The sequence below is a fragment of the Diadema setosum genome, chromosome 17 (genome assembly GCF_964275005.1).
Source record: "Diadema setosum chromosome 17, eeDiaSeto1, whole genome shotgun sequence".
Lineage (NCBI taxonomy): Eukaryota > Metazoa > Echinodermata > Echinoidea > Diadematoida > Diadematidae > Diadema > Diadema setosum.
In genome coordinates this window covers 20,518,709-20,538,409 of record NC_092701.1, presented here as the reverse complement: position 1 = coordinate 20,538,409, position 19,701 = coordinate 20,518,709, and the positions used below count along the sequence as shown (strand labels likewise).

The 19,701-nt window shown below is 37.5% G+C and overlaps 1 protein-coding gene across 3 annotated transcripts in view; it reads right to left on the bottom strand.

The window, feature by feature from the left end:
* LOC140240879 (band 7 protein AGAP004871-like) overlaps nucleotides 1-15,243 on the bottom strand; it is a 165,403-nt gene extending 150,160 nt beyond the window's left edge. For all 3 annotated transcript variants that reach the window (XR_011902044.1, XM_072320653.1, XM_072320654.1), the window contains exon 1: nucleotides 15,072-15,243. Coding sequence is in view for 2 of the 3 variants with exons in the window: in XM_072320653.1 (XP_072176754.1) it covers nucleotides 15,072-15,192 (121 nt within the window). In the remaining variant the exon portion in view is untranslated. The remainder of the gene's footprint in view (nucleotides 1-15,071) is intronic.
* Between the last annotated feature and the right edge of the window lie 4,458 nt (nucleotides 15,244-19,701).

The following is a 19,701-nucleotide window of genomic DNA, read 5'->3' as shown; positions in this document are numbered from 1 at the left end:
CCCCCTCAATTTCATGCATGCATGCATGCATCCGCATTTATTTCCTGGCCTTTACAGCAAGTTGGGGTAGCTTCCTTTGTTTTGAACTAGAGGCTGTATTATCAAATGCCAATATACTGACAGGGTATAAATTCAGTCAGATGTTCAAAATCATTATGTCGACAAACTGTGGGCAACAATTTCAGAAACCGTCCTCAGTTAAGTTTATTAACAACCCCACACGTGTCATACATGCATGGTTATTACCTACATATAGAGCTTTTAAAAGCTGTCCCCCCTCCCCCTTAAGAATAGTACAATACTTTGAATCTATTACATTGCATTAAAGTTAACCCATTGAGGACAGATTGATTTTGCTACAACAAACATTTCCCATAGACACCTGCCCGAGTATACTCAGGACTCGTCCTCAACGGGTTAATGTCTACAAGCAACCATACCTGTACATGTATCTCCGAATGCTGACTCAACATGCTATTTTGTGAGAATATGTGTTGAAAGTGGAAAAGCCGAAAACAATCATTGGTGGTGGAAATCTCTCATGAGTCAAGTGAACAAGATAAACAAAACAACAGGAGTATAACAATACATTTTGGGTCAAGTGTAGCTATGGTAGATTTACGGAAATCCAAGGGAATCGTACTTGAATAGATGTCACAGACCTTTCTCTGTGAAGCGAATGCTCACAAACACTTGACTGAGAAAAGGGGCTTACTGGAAAGTATTTTGCCCAAGAGAGAAGAGGTGTATTAACCCGTTGAAGACAAGTCCCGAGTATACTGGGGCAAGTGTCTATGGAAGATGTGTGTTATATCAAAATCAGCCAGTTATCAACAGTTTAAACAACCATAGCACCATCTTATGAAGATCTGAAACAACCCAGATACACTCTCCGGATCTTCTCTGTCAGATAAACAATTCAAAGGTAAGATATTGGTGGTGTACAAGTTCCATGATCTTACACAAGTGACATATTCAGTTTTTCATCTGTGACAGTGAAGTCAACAAGAGAGATGAGACAAAAGGTGTGGTTACGTTATGTTGGATCATGTTTATCTACGGAAGATCTGAAATCATCTGATTTAACCCACTGAAGACTAGTCTCAAGTATACTTGGGCAGGTGTCAAAAAGAAATGTATGTTATGGCAAAAACAAGATAAATAAGAAAAAAGGTGCAGTTATGATTTGTCGGATTAAGATTATCTATGGAAGATCTGAAATCATCTGATTTAACCCATTGAAGACTAGTCTCGAGTATACTTGGGCAGGTGTCAAAAAGAAATGTATGTTATGGCAAAAACAAGATAAATAAGAACAAAAAGTGCAGTTATGATATGTTGGATCAGGTTTATCTCTGGGAGATCCGAAATCATCGGACTTAACACACTGCAGACTAGTTTCCAGTATACTTGGACAGGTGTAAATAAGAAATGCACATTATGGCAAAAACATGATAAATAAGACAAAAGGTGTGGTTATGATACATGTATGTTGGATCAAGTTTATCTATGGGAGATATAAAATCACTGGATTCCTATCTTTAACCCACTGATGACTAGTCCTGAGCATGTTATGGGAGTGCCAGCTCATCCTCAATGGGTTAAGTATAATGCAGATCCTATCTGTGTCCAGTGAAGTACCAAGGCACCTGCTTGACTTTGAAACAAGTTCCTTAACCAGACGCACCAGGCCATTTCTGAGGTAGCACAGTCCCTATGACTGATTATCTCCTGATTCTTTGCTAATAACACTCATCATTAAAGGCATAATTTACCATTTGCAGATTGAACAAATACCCAGCATTTATAGTGCTTTAAGATAGTTCTAAAATGTGAGTTAGGGATAGAAACAACCACTGTAAAAATTTGAATCAGTAAAATTGATGTTAAGTATTGTTAAATATACAAAATGTGAACAATAGTTATAATTAAAATGTTTCCAGACTAAACTGTCTACAGTTACAGTTTATTAACCCGTTGAGGACGAGACCCGAGTATACTCGGGCAGGGGTCTATGGGAAATGCGTGTTGTAGCAAAATCAGTCCGTCCTCAACGGGTTAAGAAAAATCCAGATATCTCCTTATATTCTAGGCTTTATCGCAAACATTTTATATGATATCTTGGAAAAAACTTTAAATCACTGTTCCCAAAGGTAAACAGGATTTGTCATTTGAAACCTGTACTCTGTATATACCTGACAAAAAGAGAAGTACTTTCTAGATTTCCTTTTAGTTTCCTTGCGAAACCTAAATGTCTTCCAGTTGTAAACATGACATAAAATAAATGTTTATGATATAGTTCCACTACTAGTACAGTACATTGTAATGAGCATATTTCAAGACAATAGGGCTTTCTTGTTTACTATTTTTTGGAAGGAGACACTTTTACACATTTTGTCTCACATGACTTTGGAGGCCATTAAGTGTGTGTGTCAGCTCTAAGATCTGTATTTATCTACGACTGACGATAAGTCTGGTTCTGCTATGAGATACACTGTAATTAATACACTTCAACACTTCGTGAGTTTACTGAACAAAAAATGCAGCTCTTATGCTATTTATTTTTCCAACAAAACTTCAAAAAAATACATTTTTACAATAATTTCCCACACAAAAAAATCTATTACAACTGCGTTCGTATTTACATCAAAGAAATTAAAGAAACGTTCAGGAGCAATCCAATAAGATAACATAATATGCTAATAAATCCTTTCCTCAAGTAAACACATCCTAGACTAAAGTTATAAACACATCCTAGACTAATCTTATAATCACATCCTAGACCCGGGTGAATAAAATACTTGTGGTTCAATACTTTACTGTGCACACGTGTGGTTTGAATGTATACTGTCCGACGGGAATTGGGGGGGGGGGGGTGTGAACTAGTCTGTGCGGTAATGCAGAAGTTGCCTGGATAATCGCGATGTCGAGGATGTCGTCCAGCTGGCGGGAATTGTCGTCATGTCGACCGAGATGCCACCGCTTGCACCAGAGGACTACCAAGGTACGGGAATTCTGTCAGGGTAGCGGGAATTGCCCTCACGCTAACCGAGATGCCGTTGAGCTACTAGCGATGATTCCGCCGAGCGTATTTGCTATGCCGTCGAGATAACGATGATTCCGTCGAGCGTATTTGCTATGATGCCGTCGAGATAACAATGATTCCGTCGATTTACTCTTCTTCAGACAACTGTACTGTAAACAGTTTGATGGTTTTACATTACTGTGTGAGTTTTTCTGCAAGGATGTATGCTTTAATCTCTTATTTCAAGCATTAATAAAGCACAGACTACCAGCAATTTGGAGCCCTTGGAAAACTTGAAAATACTTGATGTGAAATCAAACCCATTAACATCTAACCCATCTCATTTTTGCTAAGATCACAATTTGTTGAGTCCAACTCTTGATTTGCACCCACAAGTTATGCTTTTCAATAAACTAAAATCTGCTGATTTGTCTGTGGGTGCAGAAGCCTATAACCCCAGACTACGCGTACTTGCTACCCTTGGTTAGTACAGACACATCATCTATTTCAACAATATCTGTCATTACACGCAATATAAACAATCAGGTCAGTGTACACAGTTTCATTACACATGGGAAGGGGAAAAAACAGTTTACACAACAGTGCATCCAAAAATCGATTATTGGAAATAACATGTACAAGACTAATGGAATGAATCCAAAAGTAAAAATAGACATCCTTTATTGACATGTAATTTGCAGTAACATATTAAAATTGATGGGGATAATTGTTCTTTCTGAGCTTTTAACCTTCCAAGGTCATCACTACAAGCTAATAGAGACTGCCTCCTGGCATCAATTTGTTAATTGTTATTATGTGGACAATGCATCAGTGTTTGTTTGATGTCATCACTGGGGTCTGTACTCACAGAATGAAGCTTACTGTGATCACTATGCTGGCTGGTACAAAAGAAATTTTATATATATGCAGTCACACCACATCATCCAGACACACAAAAAAAATATGAGAACATTTCATGGAAGCACCTCCAGACCTCATGTCTGTATATTGCATCACAGATTAAATCCCTCATTACCATCTGCAACTTATTTACTTAAAACGTCAGACGCACTCTGAGGTTAAAAAAAAGAAACAATTCTATTGCCAAATTTGAAGCTACCTTTAACTCTTTATGTGCATGGTGGAAACCCTTTGTGTACCAAATTATTCTGAAACAACAACATAGTCATGCTTTGAGAAAACATTCTGTTTATCTAATCTGTGTAACTTCTATACAGATATTAAGCTGGACATGTAGTGAGCAAAGTTGCAGAGGAGATGCCAAGTTTTGCTTAGATGAAAATTGTATGACAAATCGATGATTCTTTTTCTTTGAAAAGATGCAGTACCAACAATACTGCAAAGGCATGAATTTTGCACACAAGACAGTGACAGAAACTTAGAATTTACACGCACATCTATTATGGAACACTGCCTGATGGTCAATCAACACATAAAATGCAAGCTATATAAGTGAGACGGATGGAATCATAAGAAACGCTTTCATTGTACTGCAGCATTTCGCGATTTATCGGTCGGTTTGGGCAGGTTTGTAGGTTTGAGCAGAATATGCAAAGTTGGCACGCCGTCGACTGAGTTGGACGTGCGAATGTGGCACATAAAGAGTTAATCTAACATTCATTGTCAATCATCATCCATTCAACATTTTGATCATGGCTAGGTGTTAAAGGCACAGGAACCTGGAGTGTTATTTCATGCGTGCCACCACATGAGATCAGTGTGGCAGGACAAAATGTCCGGGTAATACTTCACGTCTGAAAGACAGATGTGGGACTTGTGTGCACATGAAGAAGAGACAGAGCCAAAGAGTCGGGGGGGTAGAGAGAGAGTGATACAGAGCGCCACTGTCCATGGATGGCAAAATGGGGTACTTGCACAATGTATCCATTTTGTTTCAAGTTCACCGTGCCGCTCACAAAATCAGGAAGCCACGTACGGCATGCATGCCGACCATCAATCAGAGAGGAAGTCAACATTTGCGCACGTCCCCTCCCCCTTCACTCCCCCCTCCCCCCCCCCCCCCCCTACCAAGCAGAGTAAGTCCAGCTCACATTGTAAAACCACCAAGGAGAAGGGACGGCAAAGATTTGTTAGTTAGAGGGGATGGAGTTCTGTGGCAGCTAGGAGAAAGGCCATCATGCATGGATTGGGGGAAAGAGAGAAAGAGACAGAGTGAGACAGAAAAAGAGAGAGAGGGAGAGATAGATAAGAGGGAGAGCTGGATGACAGCCAAGCAGATTTGTTTGCAAAATTTCCGGCTACTTCTGGGCACCGACACAAAAAGATCCAACTCGAGATGCCCTTATTCATATGCCTTTCAAGATTGTTCCTTGCTGTCCATGTACACATCAAGGATATCAGGTTTCCCAATAAAAGTTGTTTTTGTAAAACATTTTTATAAACTATGATGCAATGCTAATCATCTTCATTTTTTGTAAACCACAACGCAAACCTGAGCCATGCATGTTCCTCCGAAACATGATTCTGATATGTGGCTACTTTAATAAGGTCTATGGGGAGCTTTATGCGATGGCATGCTGACATTCAAAAAGTCAAAAATATCTTTCTGAAGTTTATTGCACAGAGCAGCTACTTTGTTATCACTAACAACTTTGATACACTCTCCTCACTGAAAATGCCTCTTTAATGGTGTCAAAATGAATTCCATCCTAAAACTTATCATGGTATAAAGTAACAGCAAGCAATACCTGAGCAAAGAAATATAAAGACAAAATATATCTGAACATATTTCCAAATCTGAACATACCATCATGCAAATCTATCTTACCACAATGACAAAGCCTAATGCTATATGAAAGTTAATGTGTGCCTATTTCAAATTACTCCCTCACTGATTAAACCCATTCCTTACAGGAATCTGGTATACCAGCTTTGTGGCATCAGCTGATATGGGAACCAGGTATACCAGGTTCCCAAAATGTAAACAAAATACAATCATTTTTTGAAAGACACAGAAAAAGATCTAACATATATACAGGTATGGTATTACCGGACAGCATGGTAATTCCGGACATGCACATTTCTGCGTACTGATGACATTCAATACGCGAAGGGCTTCATAGACTAGCCTCACAGAGCGTTGCATGGACTGAAATTGCGAAAAATGCGACACAAAAATGTGAAAAACGCTAGTTTAGAAGCAGACGTCAATTTTTCACATGATTTCATCATGTGAATTGTTCAAAATGTTCATGTCAGACATTTTACCGTAAAATACGAAATTTGAGTGTCATGTGCCAATATTTTCTTTGTTGTCTGCTCGGTAGAAATGTGTACAGTGAATTGTGGGTATGAATTGCAATTCTGGCGCAAGGACCCTGTGCGAAAGACGTCGATTATTCCATTACGAACAACGTCTCCGGTATTACAATGCAATTTTGCACTGCGCAAAAAGACAACGTTTTTAGAGGGGTACGTTTGAAGCATATTTTCTGAAAACTGGAGCAAACAATTGACAAAAGTTGGCTGAATTTGTAATTTCCAGGAGTCTGTGAATAAGTGGTGTTATTTCTAGCCGAAAATTCATCCTCTGAGTATGAAATTCAAAGCCACAAAAAAAAAAGCATCCGGTGATACTATCTACTCTCCTACTATATTCACCATCCTTTACAGGACAGAATCCTCACTACTTGTAGAGAATTCCTAAGTGTCCTAGTATTTAGGTTTCTTGGATGCATATTCTTTTCTTCTTTTTGAGGGATCACACATGTACTTGACATATGGATGAGCATATATACATGCCATCAGGAAGCATAAGAACTGAGCACCTCATTACCGGTAACTTGTTAATTACTAATGGCAATTCATTCAAGACTTCAAACTTTTTGCGAGATACCAAGAAAACACTTATGACATAGTACATAGGACACCATTTTAAGAGGAATTCAAAGTTTATTTGATGAAAATCGGGTTTGGAATGACTGAAACATCCAAAAACAAAGTAAAATCTAAACTTTAGTAAGATACAATGATAGTGCATGGTGTTTTCACATGTTGCTTTGTATGTGTTTGGAAATGTACGTGAGAGAAACATATTCTCTGGCTTCAAGACACCATGCCGGGAACTCTAGGAAAGCAGCAAGGCATTCAATGATTGCAGTCTCACCCTTCCACCTCATTTGAACCTGACGAGGGGTGTACTTTATTCACAACCTAATGAGTGCCCACCCATGAAGGACATGCGATGCAGTCCATCGAGAAGACACGCAACAAACCCATCTCCTTGGCATACATGTACACGAGGAAGTTCCATCCATTTCCGGTTGCCTAGCAACGGCCCAATATGTGCATCCTGTGTCGACTGCTGTATGGATGGTTTGGGCAGGCCTGGGCAGAGATGCTATGGGAACATGATTGGAGAGCAGCAACATGATCATCATCCTACCCTGCACAACCTGCTCACTGGACTGGCTGTCACAGCTCTCACCTTAAAGGGATGGTACAGTATTGGTAGAGATGAGAATTGGACTTCAAACTTTTTGCAAGATACCAAGAAAACACTTATGACATAGTATATAGGATACCATTTTAAGAGGAATTCAAAGTTTATTTGATGAAAATCGGGTTTGGAATGACTGAAACATCCAAAAACAAAGTAAAACAAAGCAATCTTAATAAAGTGTGGGTCCCACACTTTATCAGAATCGCTCTTTTTTGGATATCTCAGCCATTTCAAAACCAATTTTCATCAAATAAATGTTGAATTCCTCATAGAATTACGGGCTCTTTCATATTTCACGAGAGTTTTCTCATTATTTCACCAAAAAATGTTAGAAACCTGAAATTAGGTCTCAACCAAAACTGAATGATCCCTTTAATAGCTGCTGGCAAACAAAACAGAAATCATGCAATGATGATTTCTAAAACTCTCCCGCCGTGGTGATGATGTTGTTTTCGGCTGTTTGGTTTTAAGTAGCTTTCCATAACATAATGATTTGAGAAATGTCACAGCATGTAATATACTGAGCACTGTGCCCAAGGCTTCACAGCTCTCAATATAGCTGCTGGACGATAAAGTGAAATCACATGGACTTCTAAAGCAGTTAAAGATGCTTGACTTCTCCATTCTTTGATATTACTGATAATCAGATTATTGTCATTGTGAACTTGCACAAAAAGTGTGTGGTATTACCAAAGATTTAAATGAAAAAAAAAGCATATGTGACCTATCACGACAAAACGACCAATAAGTTGGAAATTTTTGTCTTTTAGTTTCTAAGACAATCAAAAAGCTGAGATTCTAAGTTTTAAAATGATATATCTAAACACATTTTGTATAGACAAAGCAAACCCTTTGAAAATACAGTGGGAAAGTGGGGATGTCAGACAGCATAATTACCACAATAGTGGAGAAAACGGGCTCTAAAAAACTGTGACCATTCAGAAGCGCAGAACCGTGTCCTGTTGTCTGGGGGACAAAAGATTGGATCAAATCTCCCTAGCAACCACTAGGAAAGACTAATTGGATGAAGATTAAACTTGGTACAGCTTTGAAAAAAGAATACCCCTTATATAATCTAAAATCTCCAGACCTGATATTGTATACTTTTTGAGTCATGCCCAGTTGTTTCAAAGATTCAATGTGATCAAATCAAGCCTTTTTCGAAAAGTTCACTTAGAAGTATGAGCTGGAGCGATCAATGACAATGAGCTGGAGCAATGAGCAATGAGCTGGAGCGAACAATAGACCCTAAAATTTTGTCAGGTGGTAGATCGATGAATGGACTTTCAGAAAATACTTAAAACAAAAAATGGACTTTTCCACAGAAACCCGGCTATTTCAGCTGTTTACGTGAAAAGTCCCACTGCGACTTATTGGTCGTTTCGTGGTGGTGGGTCACATATTATGTCATACATATATGTGATTTTTTCTTATTCATGCCATCTTCTATGTTCCTGTGTTACCCTTTTGCATTCTGTGGAACAATATTTGATCGCCCCGTAAAAAAGGGATGGTCCATCCTAGTCTAAGGAAATTGACAAGAAAATATGACACAAGGCTACAAGAGAATTGGACAACACAATACCCACACGATATCACATCAAACCAACGTGGGTGAGCTATAAGCATATAAATCCTGCCTTTACAGTTTCCTAAGCACAACCGTCATGTTACCATGACAACAGACATGCATCAGAGTGTTTTTTTTTTCTCTTTCAATACTCATTTCTTCTCTCTCCCTTATACCTCCCTGACCTTTCTGGAGCTGTTTTTGCAAAATTTCTATCTGTGGCAAACTGTTTAACAACATCACCCAGGAGCCCCAACACAGTCATGCATGGCTCATCCAGTGCAGTTTGTACGTAGTATACGATCTATATGCAAGACATCAGCAGTCCAAAAAAAAAAAAAAAAAAAAAATCAATGTTCCTTCTTTTCCTCTTTTCAGACACACAACCCATGAATATTCACAAGAGTAAACCCTTTCAATCATTTCCTATGCTGATATGTCACAGCATTATAATTGGTGCTACCATACCTTATACGTGATTCATGACTCAACTGTACATGTATCCATATAAAGAGCATAAGTATCAAACTAACAGGGTTTTCAAAGTTCTTTCAACAAAGATATTTATATATTACTTAGGTATATCTGACAGAATTTAAAAAAAGAAAAAGAAAAGGTAATATTCTAAAGGCAAAGTATATTCTGCAATGCATCAAGCAATTAATTCCTGTCTGCTTTGTTATGATATCTTTGATAAAACCATGAATCACACTTGAACGCACACAAATCCCTTTAGACTTTATATTGAAATATATGGAATCATTTCTAGGTCCTAACGGTCATCACACATACAATATCTTAGGGGAAAAATATGTTACTTGACTTTACATTGATCATTTCATGTTTCATATTCATGGTATGATCTCAGTCACACAAAATTTTCAAGCTTGTTCTCCCTCCATTCCTGTAAGGCTTCTTTCTCCATTTTTTGTTTTACAATAACATTCTGTTGTGTTTTTTTTTTTTTTTTTTTTGGGGGGGGGGGGCTGGATAACATTTCATTTAAAGTATTGTAACACATTCATGGCAGTATTCCTAAAAAAAAATAATTAAGCTGTACAAAAAAAAAAAAATCAAATAAGAAGTAACTGCATCTACTGTAATGTTTCTTTTGCCTGTATCATATTTACCTTAACATTAAATTGATGGTAAAGGCAAAGCTATTTTTCTTCCTTTACATCTGAATAAAATTCCTTTTATTACTTTCAAATTAATCTATATCTTCTTGTTTATACTTTCTCCTCTCTCCCACATCTTTCCTCCCCCCCCCCCCCTCTCTCTATCTCTCACTTTCTCTCTCTTTCTCTCTCTGCCCCTCCCACTGAATCACTGTTATTTGTGTCATGTGATCTCTTTGTTGAAGTTTCAAATATAATTTCTTTTTCTTCTTTCCTTTGTCTTCAGCCATGTGCCAATAAAAAGAGCAGATAAACAAACATACACACAAACATCAGAATGTATGCTTAAGTGGTTATAGTCACAGCCACACACACAAACACATACACACACACACACACACACAAAATCTTGCTACTGTTTTATGACAAATTTGGGATTTTTAGCATTTATTTCTTGTGCATACTAACACACGTATACAGTCATGACTGGTATATAAAGGTACCTGTTTACCATTGTAAGCAGTCGAAAATTGGTAGCAGTGTTTAAAAAAATGTTCGGGTTATGAAATTACTGCTTTGGTTGAGAATGATAAGGGTGTAAAGGTGCCACAAACACTATGGCTTTACTGGCAACTAGATGGCCCTATCATTCTTAACCGACAATTTGATGCAAATGTGTAGGTCAGTTGTATCACAAAACATCCTTCCACATAAATTTTGCAATAAAGCCTAAAATATACAGAGATATCACTACTTTTGTCAATAAACCATAACTGTAGACGGTTTATTCTAGAAGCTATTTTGCTCTATTGTTCTCATTTTGTAAAACAATACTTAACATTACTGATTCACATATTTACATTGGCTGTTTCTATCCCTAACTCACATTTTAGAACTATTTCAAGCACTAGAGCTGGGTTTAAGTTTCATCTTCAAATGGTAAATGATGCCTTTAATGTCCTCTCTAGTGTACAGTTGTGAAGATTTAATCACAGAGATACCCCTAGTCTTCTTCCTTCCCAATTACTCAGTAACAAAAGTTCATCAAACCATGCAACAACGCTGGAAAACCTAGACTGATGCTCCGTAAAGGGACAGATGGTGAAATTTCCACATGGTTAGTGAAAAATAATCCCGTAATATCATAGTTCAAGTAGCTTAGACTTCTCTCTGCATGAAACGCATCCAAAGGCCACTCAAGTTTGTCTGGTGGGCGACAGAGAGACTCCATTCTAAAGTACACTGGCACAAGTGGGTAATATCCTTCTGCTCAAAGCAGAATGTGATGTTGCCATGCTCGAACACAGACAACATAATTAGGTGACTGAACATCACATGTCAACGTCAAGTGTTGAAAGAAGAGATTCATTTGTCTCTTAACCCGTTGAGGACAAGTCCCGAGTATACTCGGGCAGGTGTCTATGGAAAATGCGTGTTGTAGCAAAATCAGTCCGTCCTCAACGGATTAACCATCTGGTACTGGAGTAATTACACTACTAAAATTATGGACTTGTCCTGCTACACCACCAGTGATATATTAGATTGAAGTTGTTAACTTCATTAGATTTGCATTAACTGCAAAAAGAAATATCGGTACGCACAAATTTAACAGTCAAGACAGAAACAATGACTTTTATCTTCTAAAATGTAATGTCAATTTAGCTTAGATCACTTACAGATTTAGTAATTTAGAGGGGTTTTACCACTCTGTGACCAAAATAAACAATGGTTAAAGACATAAAAGGGCTAAAAAAAGTTTTCATTAAATATCAAAGGCAGTGCTAACAATTAGTAGTAAAAACAAAAAGATTGTGACAAGGATTACAGGACAATACAACAGAAAATGTGATTCTGAGGACTTAAAACTTGTGAGAAAGTGACACAAAACTGGTTGAAGTTGGCTGTTTCAAATAAGTGTAACAAAATATGACCCATATGAATGTTATATCTGAGAATGGGTTTGAAGTTAAAGGTCTACTGATGTACACAGTCACATTGTTTTTCTTTTAAGCCATTGAGGATGAGTCCCATGTATACTCAGGCAGGTATCTAGATGGGAAATGCGTGTTGTAGCAAAATCAGCCTGTCCTCAATGGGTTTAAAGGAGCCTTTAAAAGCAGGTGGTCTGCAACTTCATAACAACTGCCATGATGATAGGATTATCAGATTAATCTGGAAATTTCTATACCCATATCCAGAGCACATCTCATTGAATGTTGACTTCAAAGTTCAAATGGTATTGTCAACTTTTTACAGTCTCAGGGGAATTTATGCACATCACCAACCTTTTGTGGTCCTTTTAAAACATTAATCACAATATTTGTTTCTCTCTGGTGCTCAAATCTCCTTCTCAGTGGACACTTTACAATTTAAACTCCATATGTTTATCTTAATTCTTCACTTTATACAATAAGCAGAGTTGGTGGAAATGCCCAATCGAAAACCATTTACATTCACTGACTTTAGAACCTTAGGCATATTGTTTACTATTGAAACAGTGAACATGTCACTTTGATTTCTAATAACTCATTTATGACATTGACAGTACAAGATGTTTTCAGTCAATTACACACATGGAAATGCACCAATTTAGATGTTTTCATCTCAAACTCTGGATACATAAAGCATCAAGAAATAATTCTCTGTACACTGAGACAGAACATCAAGTCTTTCAAATAGTGTATCTATGTCTGGTTATTTAGAACCTTTTAGAAATCCAAAGCAAATTAAATATAGCACTCAGGAGAAGAAGCCTGTCAAATGCAATTTGTAAAATACAAACTTTTTTCATTAGATTTTGATTAACAATGCTACATATTGGGGGGGGGGGAGCACACAAAATATGATATGTATGTTCCACATTTTTTCTTTTGTTATGAAATGATTTTGAATATGCCAATCTATATGGCATTGCTGGCGTTTAGAAATGAAAGTGTCACCATGCAAACTTCTTCATGATGAAATACATGGATCATATCTATATTTCAAGAGCTCTCTGAAGGTAAGCTCATGTCATCTATCATGCATCAAAACCAATGAGGCTGGATTACTCAAAGAAGTGGAGTAATCTCATCTGTCACACTTGGTTCCCTGTTCCTGATATGCATCAGCGCAGGTTGTGGAATTGATGATGCACGAGTGTACTCCAAGAAAAGGAAAAAAAAATCACAAAATAAACCACAGCTTGCTGTCTACATCATGCACAACTTTAAAGGTAAGTATGCATGATGCTGCCTGTACTTACAAAAAGGAGATCAGTCACTTTTCAGTATAGTTCATACAGACACCAGCATTTTCAATTCAATTTGATAGTTTATTTCCATAAAAAACACAAATACATGATTCAGAGCTGTACATGTGTCAGTTTTTATTAGATTTGATTACATTTTGATTATGCTTCTTGTGGAGGCAGAGGAACATAATATTTATGAGATTGTCTATCTATACACAGCAAGAGGAGAGAGAGAGAGTTACTCATTCATTCATCTATATAGAATATATGAATTAAGAAACTATGATAGACTGCAAAAAAAATATATATATTCCAGTTACTATATTACTTTGAACCATGGGTACAAGACACCCATTTTGAGTTTCGTTAGGGAATGTTTGTTGTTGTTGCTGTTGTTCTTGTTCTTGTTATTTAGTGTGTGTCTGGGGCAGATCCAGAAATTCCGTAAAGAGGGGCGCCTTCACAAACTTAAATGGGGTGCATGCACCCCTCCCCCATTTTTTTTTTTGTAATTTCTTTTGTTTTAACGAAAATGAAGGGGGGCGCATGCCCGGTGCACTCCCCCTGGATCTGCCACTGTGTGTTCGGGGGGGGGGGGGGGGGGGGGGGGGGGGGGGCAGGGTTAAGTGCTCATGGTTGGTTGGGCCAAAGGTCAATGCTCCCACCCAACCAACATTAATTGCCACATATCCCCTAAAAATGCCAGATCACTTCTCTTCTTTTCCCTTTAAATAATATGGCCTCAATATACTTCAGATGTACATGTATCAGCAATCTAAATTGATTTTTGTTTAATATGCTAAATTAAGTACTATGAATCTGAGTTTCATGTTACTCCCGGCACAGAAAGATTTATAGTGCTCATATACCTGAATTAGAAGTCATAGTAGTAGCAGTGGAAGTAGAAGTAGTAGTAGCAGTAGTAGTAGTAGAAGAAGAAGGAGAAGTAGTGTACTACTAGTAGAAGTAGTAGAAGTGATAGTAGCAGCAACAGCAGCAGTAGTGGTAATTATAATCATAACTAGGCGATATTCATAAAATTCCAATTGCTGGATTTAACATTTAGCAAGAGCAAATGTGATCATCTACTTCCTCACACCCAATCTACATCTACCCTCCCCCCCCCCTACAAAAACACACACACACACACACACACACACACACACACACATTACATGAATCTCCTATACCCCTTCATTACATTATTTTTTCCCTAAATTTTCTGCAAGTCTGCATTTTTGTTTTTGTTTCTTATTCAGTCCACATATCTCACTGCACCTCTTTCAATCTTTCTCTTAGAAGACCCAGCTGTCAGTAACCTGATATACTAGTCACTTTCCAGTGACTTCAAAGTTTTATTGATCCCCCCTCCCCCCCCCCCCATAGAAAGCAATGATTTTCTAATCTCAAATGACACATATAAATGGGGTAAAATTACCATGAAACAACTGTTCACCACAGTTTTCAAAGTTGTCAACCCCAGAGTGTTATCCCGAGTCAGGCTGGATACACAGACCTAGGTAACAACTTCTGCATTCTGAGCAGCTCAAGCACGCGGGTTGCCATAGCGCGGCGCAACTCTCACAGCTCCAAACGCCGCATCCCGAACACTCATGAATACGTAGATACACTGTATCACTTACCTCCGATTATCTCCGCCCGCCCTTCGCTGGGAATCGCGGGGTGATGCTTTTGGTTTCCAAAGCTGGACTCCGCCATGAGTTCGACCTCCTCGTTTTCCAAATTTACACGATTTTGGCTCATATATGAACTTTTGGAACAGCCGGCGGGTTCACTTATCGTATGAAATTATGTCTCTTGTCTGATGACCAATAGATGTTCTTGATAACAATATGTTACAACTTTACAATTGATGACTTTCGCAACTCCTCGGAATATCAAACAGGTCGTCTGCTGAGTGCTGGTCTGCTATATAGCTGCTTGGTAGCTAGAAAACCGATATCCTGAACGATAACGATGGATGATGAATATAATTTAGGAAAGTACGTTGTACGTCAGTGAGTGGGAACAATAAATTTATTTTGGAGACAGCTCCACTCTTAAATTCAAACACAGTTTGAACACGCAAGCTTCCCTGAGAGTTGAGGTCTAGAAATCCCTCCACGTAGAAGCTTGCATCAACCCAGTAGAGGCAGGGGAAACAATACAGGAACTGTAGTGAGCAGAAAGCACGTTGGCCGAATTCGTGCTTGCTCGTTTTGCTCTAATGAGGGCGCTATGCTAAGTGTGGATACAATAATTGGTACATCATTGTATGTATTACATTTTTCTTTGTGTATTCCATAAAAGCAGAGAAGGAAAAATGTGCAATGCTGTTCATGATCTAAAAGAATGGGAGTGAATAAAACAAATGCTGACTGTTTTTGACTCTCCAGTTATAGACACCCATCACATATTTGCATAGCAAAATGTATTTCCAAGTTTGTGTGTGACCTTTTGGAGTAGCAAAATATTTTATTTTCCTGATTGTATTTGTCAAAAAATTATTGGGGTATTAGCTTTCGACAAAAATAATTATAAAAAACCTGATCCCTCTTCAATAATCAAAATATCAAATCAGTCGCATTTCATGTAGGCCTATAGATTTAACAGGAAAGTGTGATGCGAGCTTTCCCTAAACATTATTTTCTTTCTCAAATCACTGCAAGAGTACAGCATGAATAATTGATTGTGCACTGAAAGTTTGGGAAACAAACCACAGGTACGTACTATCGTTTTTCTCCCTAAACGTCACATCCAAATTAGTACGACCAGGTTCAATTCAATTCAATTCAAATTGTATTACATTTTTCGAAAAGAACATAGACATTTCACTTTCTTTGGTAACAGAGAAGGTTGCATGATTAAGACAAAGTAAACTGAGAAAATTATAATAGTGTAACCTTGGAGTAACATAATTATAATTGTCCTGGCAACTGAAGTGATAAAGATAGCTAACAATTCGCAAACATCGGAAAATGGAGGGACCCAATAAAAAGACAAAGCTTGTAGAATGTGGGCCCTAAGGTACAGAATGTCAAATTGAAAAATAAACTGATGCACGAAGGGGAAAAAAAAGGGGGGTAGTAAAAAAAAAAAAAAAGTCTGAAAAAGGTCTGGAAGCCCCCTAAGAAGAGAGAGTAACAAACAGACACATACACACACGTGAATAAACATTAAACGATACAGGGACGAGGTTCATAAAGTGAGACTAAGGGACAAGGCAGAATGAGACGAGACTAACATAACAGGAAGAAAATGCAACGGACAGAAAGAAATTGCAGATCCAGCGATCCTCGACAAAAGGAGTGTGTATCGAAAAAACATAATGGGATGCGTGAAAAAAATAGATGAAATAATAGAGAAATAGATGCAGGAGTAATATAGATAAATCAAATCTACTCTACAAGTGTCTTGGGACAACAGGGACGAGAAAATGCGTGACAGTACATTATTCATAATGCTAGTTAAACTTCTTCGAAAAGGAATTAAAAAAGCCAACAGTCTAATTCAATTCTGTGAAATCATCAATTGCAATAGAAAGGACTTTCATCTCCGTTCAAATGAATATATAGAATGGGCATTTTTTTATATCGTTGTTAAAAAAAAAATCCAATAATTTGGGCCAGTATAAATAAATGTGTTCTTATGTATATACCAAGAATCGTTCGTAAAAGAGGTTAATGAAATTCATTGGAGCGTCGAGTGGGATACTCGTGTGTTTTGCTTGTTATAAAAAAGAAACACTAGCCTTTCTTGTCTGGTACGATGTATTTTCAATTGTTTTCCTCTATTCAGAACTCGTTTATCGTTGCGATCGTTAGTTCGATCAAGGAGGTACTGTAAGCGTACTCGACCACGCCCACACGAACACACAACATCCCCTGCCAAGGAGTATTCTGACACATACAGTCATGCACTGGCATTTTTATACAATAAACATTCCGGGCACTGGGGCAAAGCATCATCTTCCACTTCTTTATGGGCAATACACTAAGTTTGCCATATGAGTTATGAAAAAGGACAATGTTTTGTTCTGATCAATAAATTCCAGAAATACAAAAAAAAAAGAAATGCACAGTAAATTCAATAAATTCCAGAAATACAAAAAATATACACAGTAAACAGAATGGCATTACATTCTTTAAACATAAACAATAAACCTCCCCCCCCCAAAAAAAAAAACAAACAAACAACAACTAAGAGATATAGGCAAAAGTCTACACATATACATACAATCTGCAACCTGCCGAACGATTTACTTGCCCAGCGTGCTTAAAAATAGTAATCCAGGGACGAAGATGCTCTAGATTGTGCATTCATAATTATCCTTTGCCAATGCGAAAAAAAAAAATCTGTGAGATGAAAGCAATTCAAATCGATTGAGCTTACTAACACATCACTGCAGCTGTCCTACTCCGAGTAGGCTCTATACCCCTCACAGAAATAATTGAGTAATGTCCATGGACTCTTCTCGTGCATCAGGGAGAAATACATGGAGGCATGTCTATTGAGTCGAAGGAATAGAGTGAAAAGAAAAGAGGGGTGAAAAGGGTGTGGAGGAGCACGAAGGCTTTACTCTGGACCAGAGAGAAGTGAAACAAAAAACAAACAAACAAACAAACAAACAAACAAACAAACAAACAAACAAACAAACAAACAATTATTTCAATTTCAATTTCAGTTCCGATTTCAATTCATTCTCATATTACTCGCTGAAAGGTACATCAAGTAGATAACAAGATAATAATGATTTATGATATCCAGCTATTATAGAAAGCATAATAAAATATATTGCTAATATAAAACATAATCGTTCAATCGACGAAAGTTGGAATATGAGAATAAATGCTAAGGAAAGATGTTGGAACCTACTTGAAAGCTGCCATAGCAAGCTTGTTGAGTATAGGTCCCAGTATTAAAATCGAGTGTAACGATTAAGATGAGGAGCTGCACTGGTATAACAACTGACTAAAACATAAAAAAGAGATAAAAATACTCCGGGGTATAGAAAATTCTTAATTCTCTAATACGCTCGGAGCGAGAAGAGAAAGATTAGAGAATGATAACAGGAGCAGCACAAACGACATGAATAAAAAAAAAAAGCTAGAACATAACACGTAGATCTTGCATGAATGGTCGGCGTTCTATAAGGTCTCAAGAGTGCAAAAAAAAAAAACAAAAAACAAAACAAAACACACACACACAAAAAATAAATCGAGTGTATTTGTTGGAAGGTCCTAAGGACCTTGTCTCAAAAAGCGAGAAGAGAAAGATTAGAGAATGATAACAGGAGCAGCACAAACAACATGAATAAAAAAAAGCAAGAACATAACACGTAGATCTTGCATGAATGGTCGGCGTTCTTTATAAGGTCTCAAGAGTGCAAAACACACACAAAAAAAAACACACACAAAATAAATCGAGTGTATTTGTTGGAAGGTCCTATGGACCTTGTCTCAAAAATGGTCAGTGACTGACAATGCGTGAAGACACGAACGACTGAATAGCTAATGCCAACACATCCCATAATGTACCAACAAACGTAACCTTATCACGTGATCTACACCCTATATGAGTTGCTCTTCCCTCCTTGTTTCAACAAAAACACCGCTGGATTTGTGTGTGTGTGTGTGTGTGTGTGTGTGTGTGTGTGTGTCTGATGATACAAGTGTTAAAGTTTTCACTTATACTTATACAATCTTTATTATTCAATCTTAGATGACAATGTATGGAATGTATTAACTAAAACCTTTCTGCATTCAAACTTGCGCTTGAGAAGATGAGAAATAACTGCTTATGAACACACTGGCGATACGACTCTTTCAAATTATCTTCATATTTATCTTATTGAAAACCAAAGACAAATGGGTATTATGATAAGAATATAAACAATACCATAATAATTTTGTAATTCCAAGCTTTGTGTTTCCGTTGTATCCAATAACGTTATAACTTTTACAGTGTTCATCTGTTCGAATGAAAGAAAAAAAAAATCCGGCACAATTATTTAATCCTCGTCGTCATGAAGAAGCCATTGTAGAGTCTTTAAGTTTTAAAAGGGAATTCCACGCCATTTACAAGTTAGTCTGAGGTTGATGTTAGGGCCTACAATAATGCACCAACAGCGAAAATTTTGTTAAAATTGGATTAAAAGTAAAGAAGTCATGAAATTTTAAAGATTCACCTATCTTTGCAAAACAGTTTTCGAACAACTCATATGAATATGCGAATGAGTGAGTTTGTGATATCATCGCCTAACAGTTTCCCATT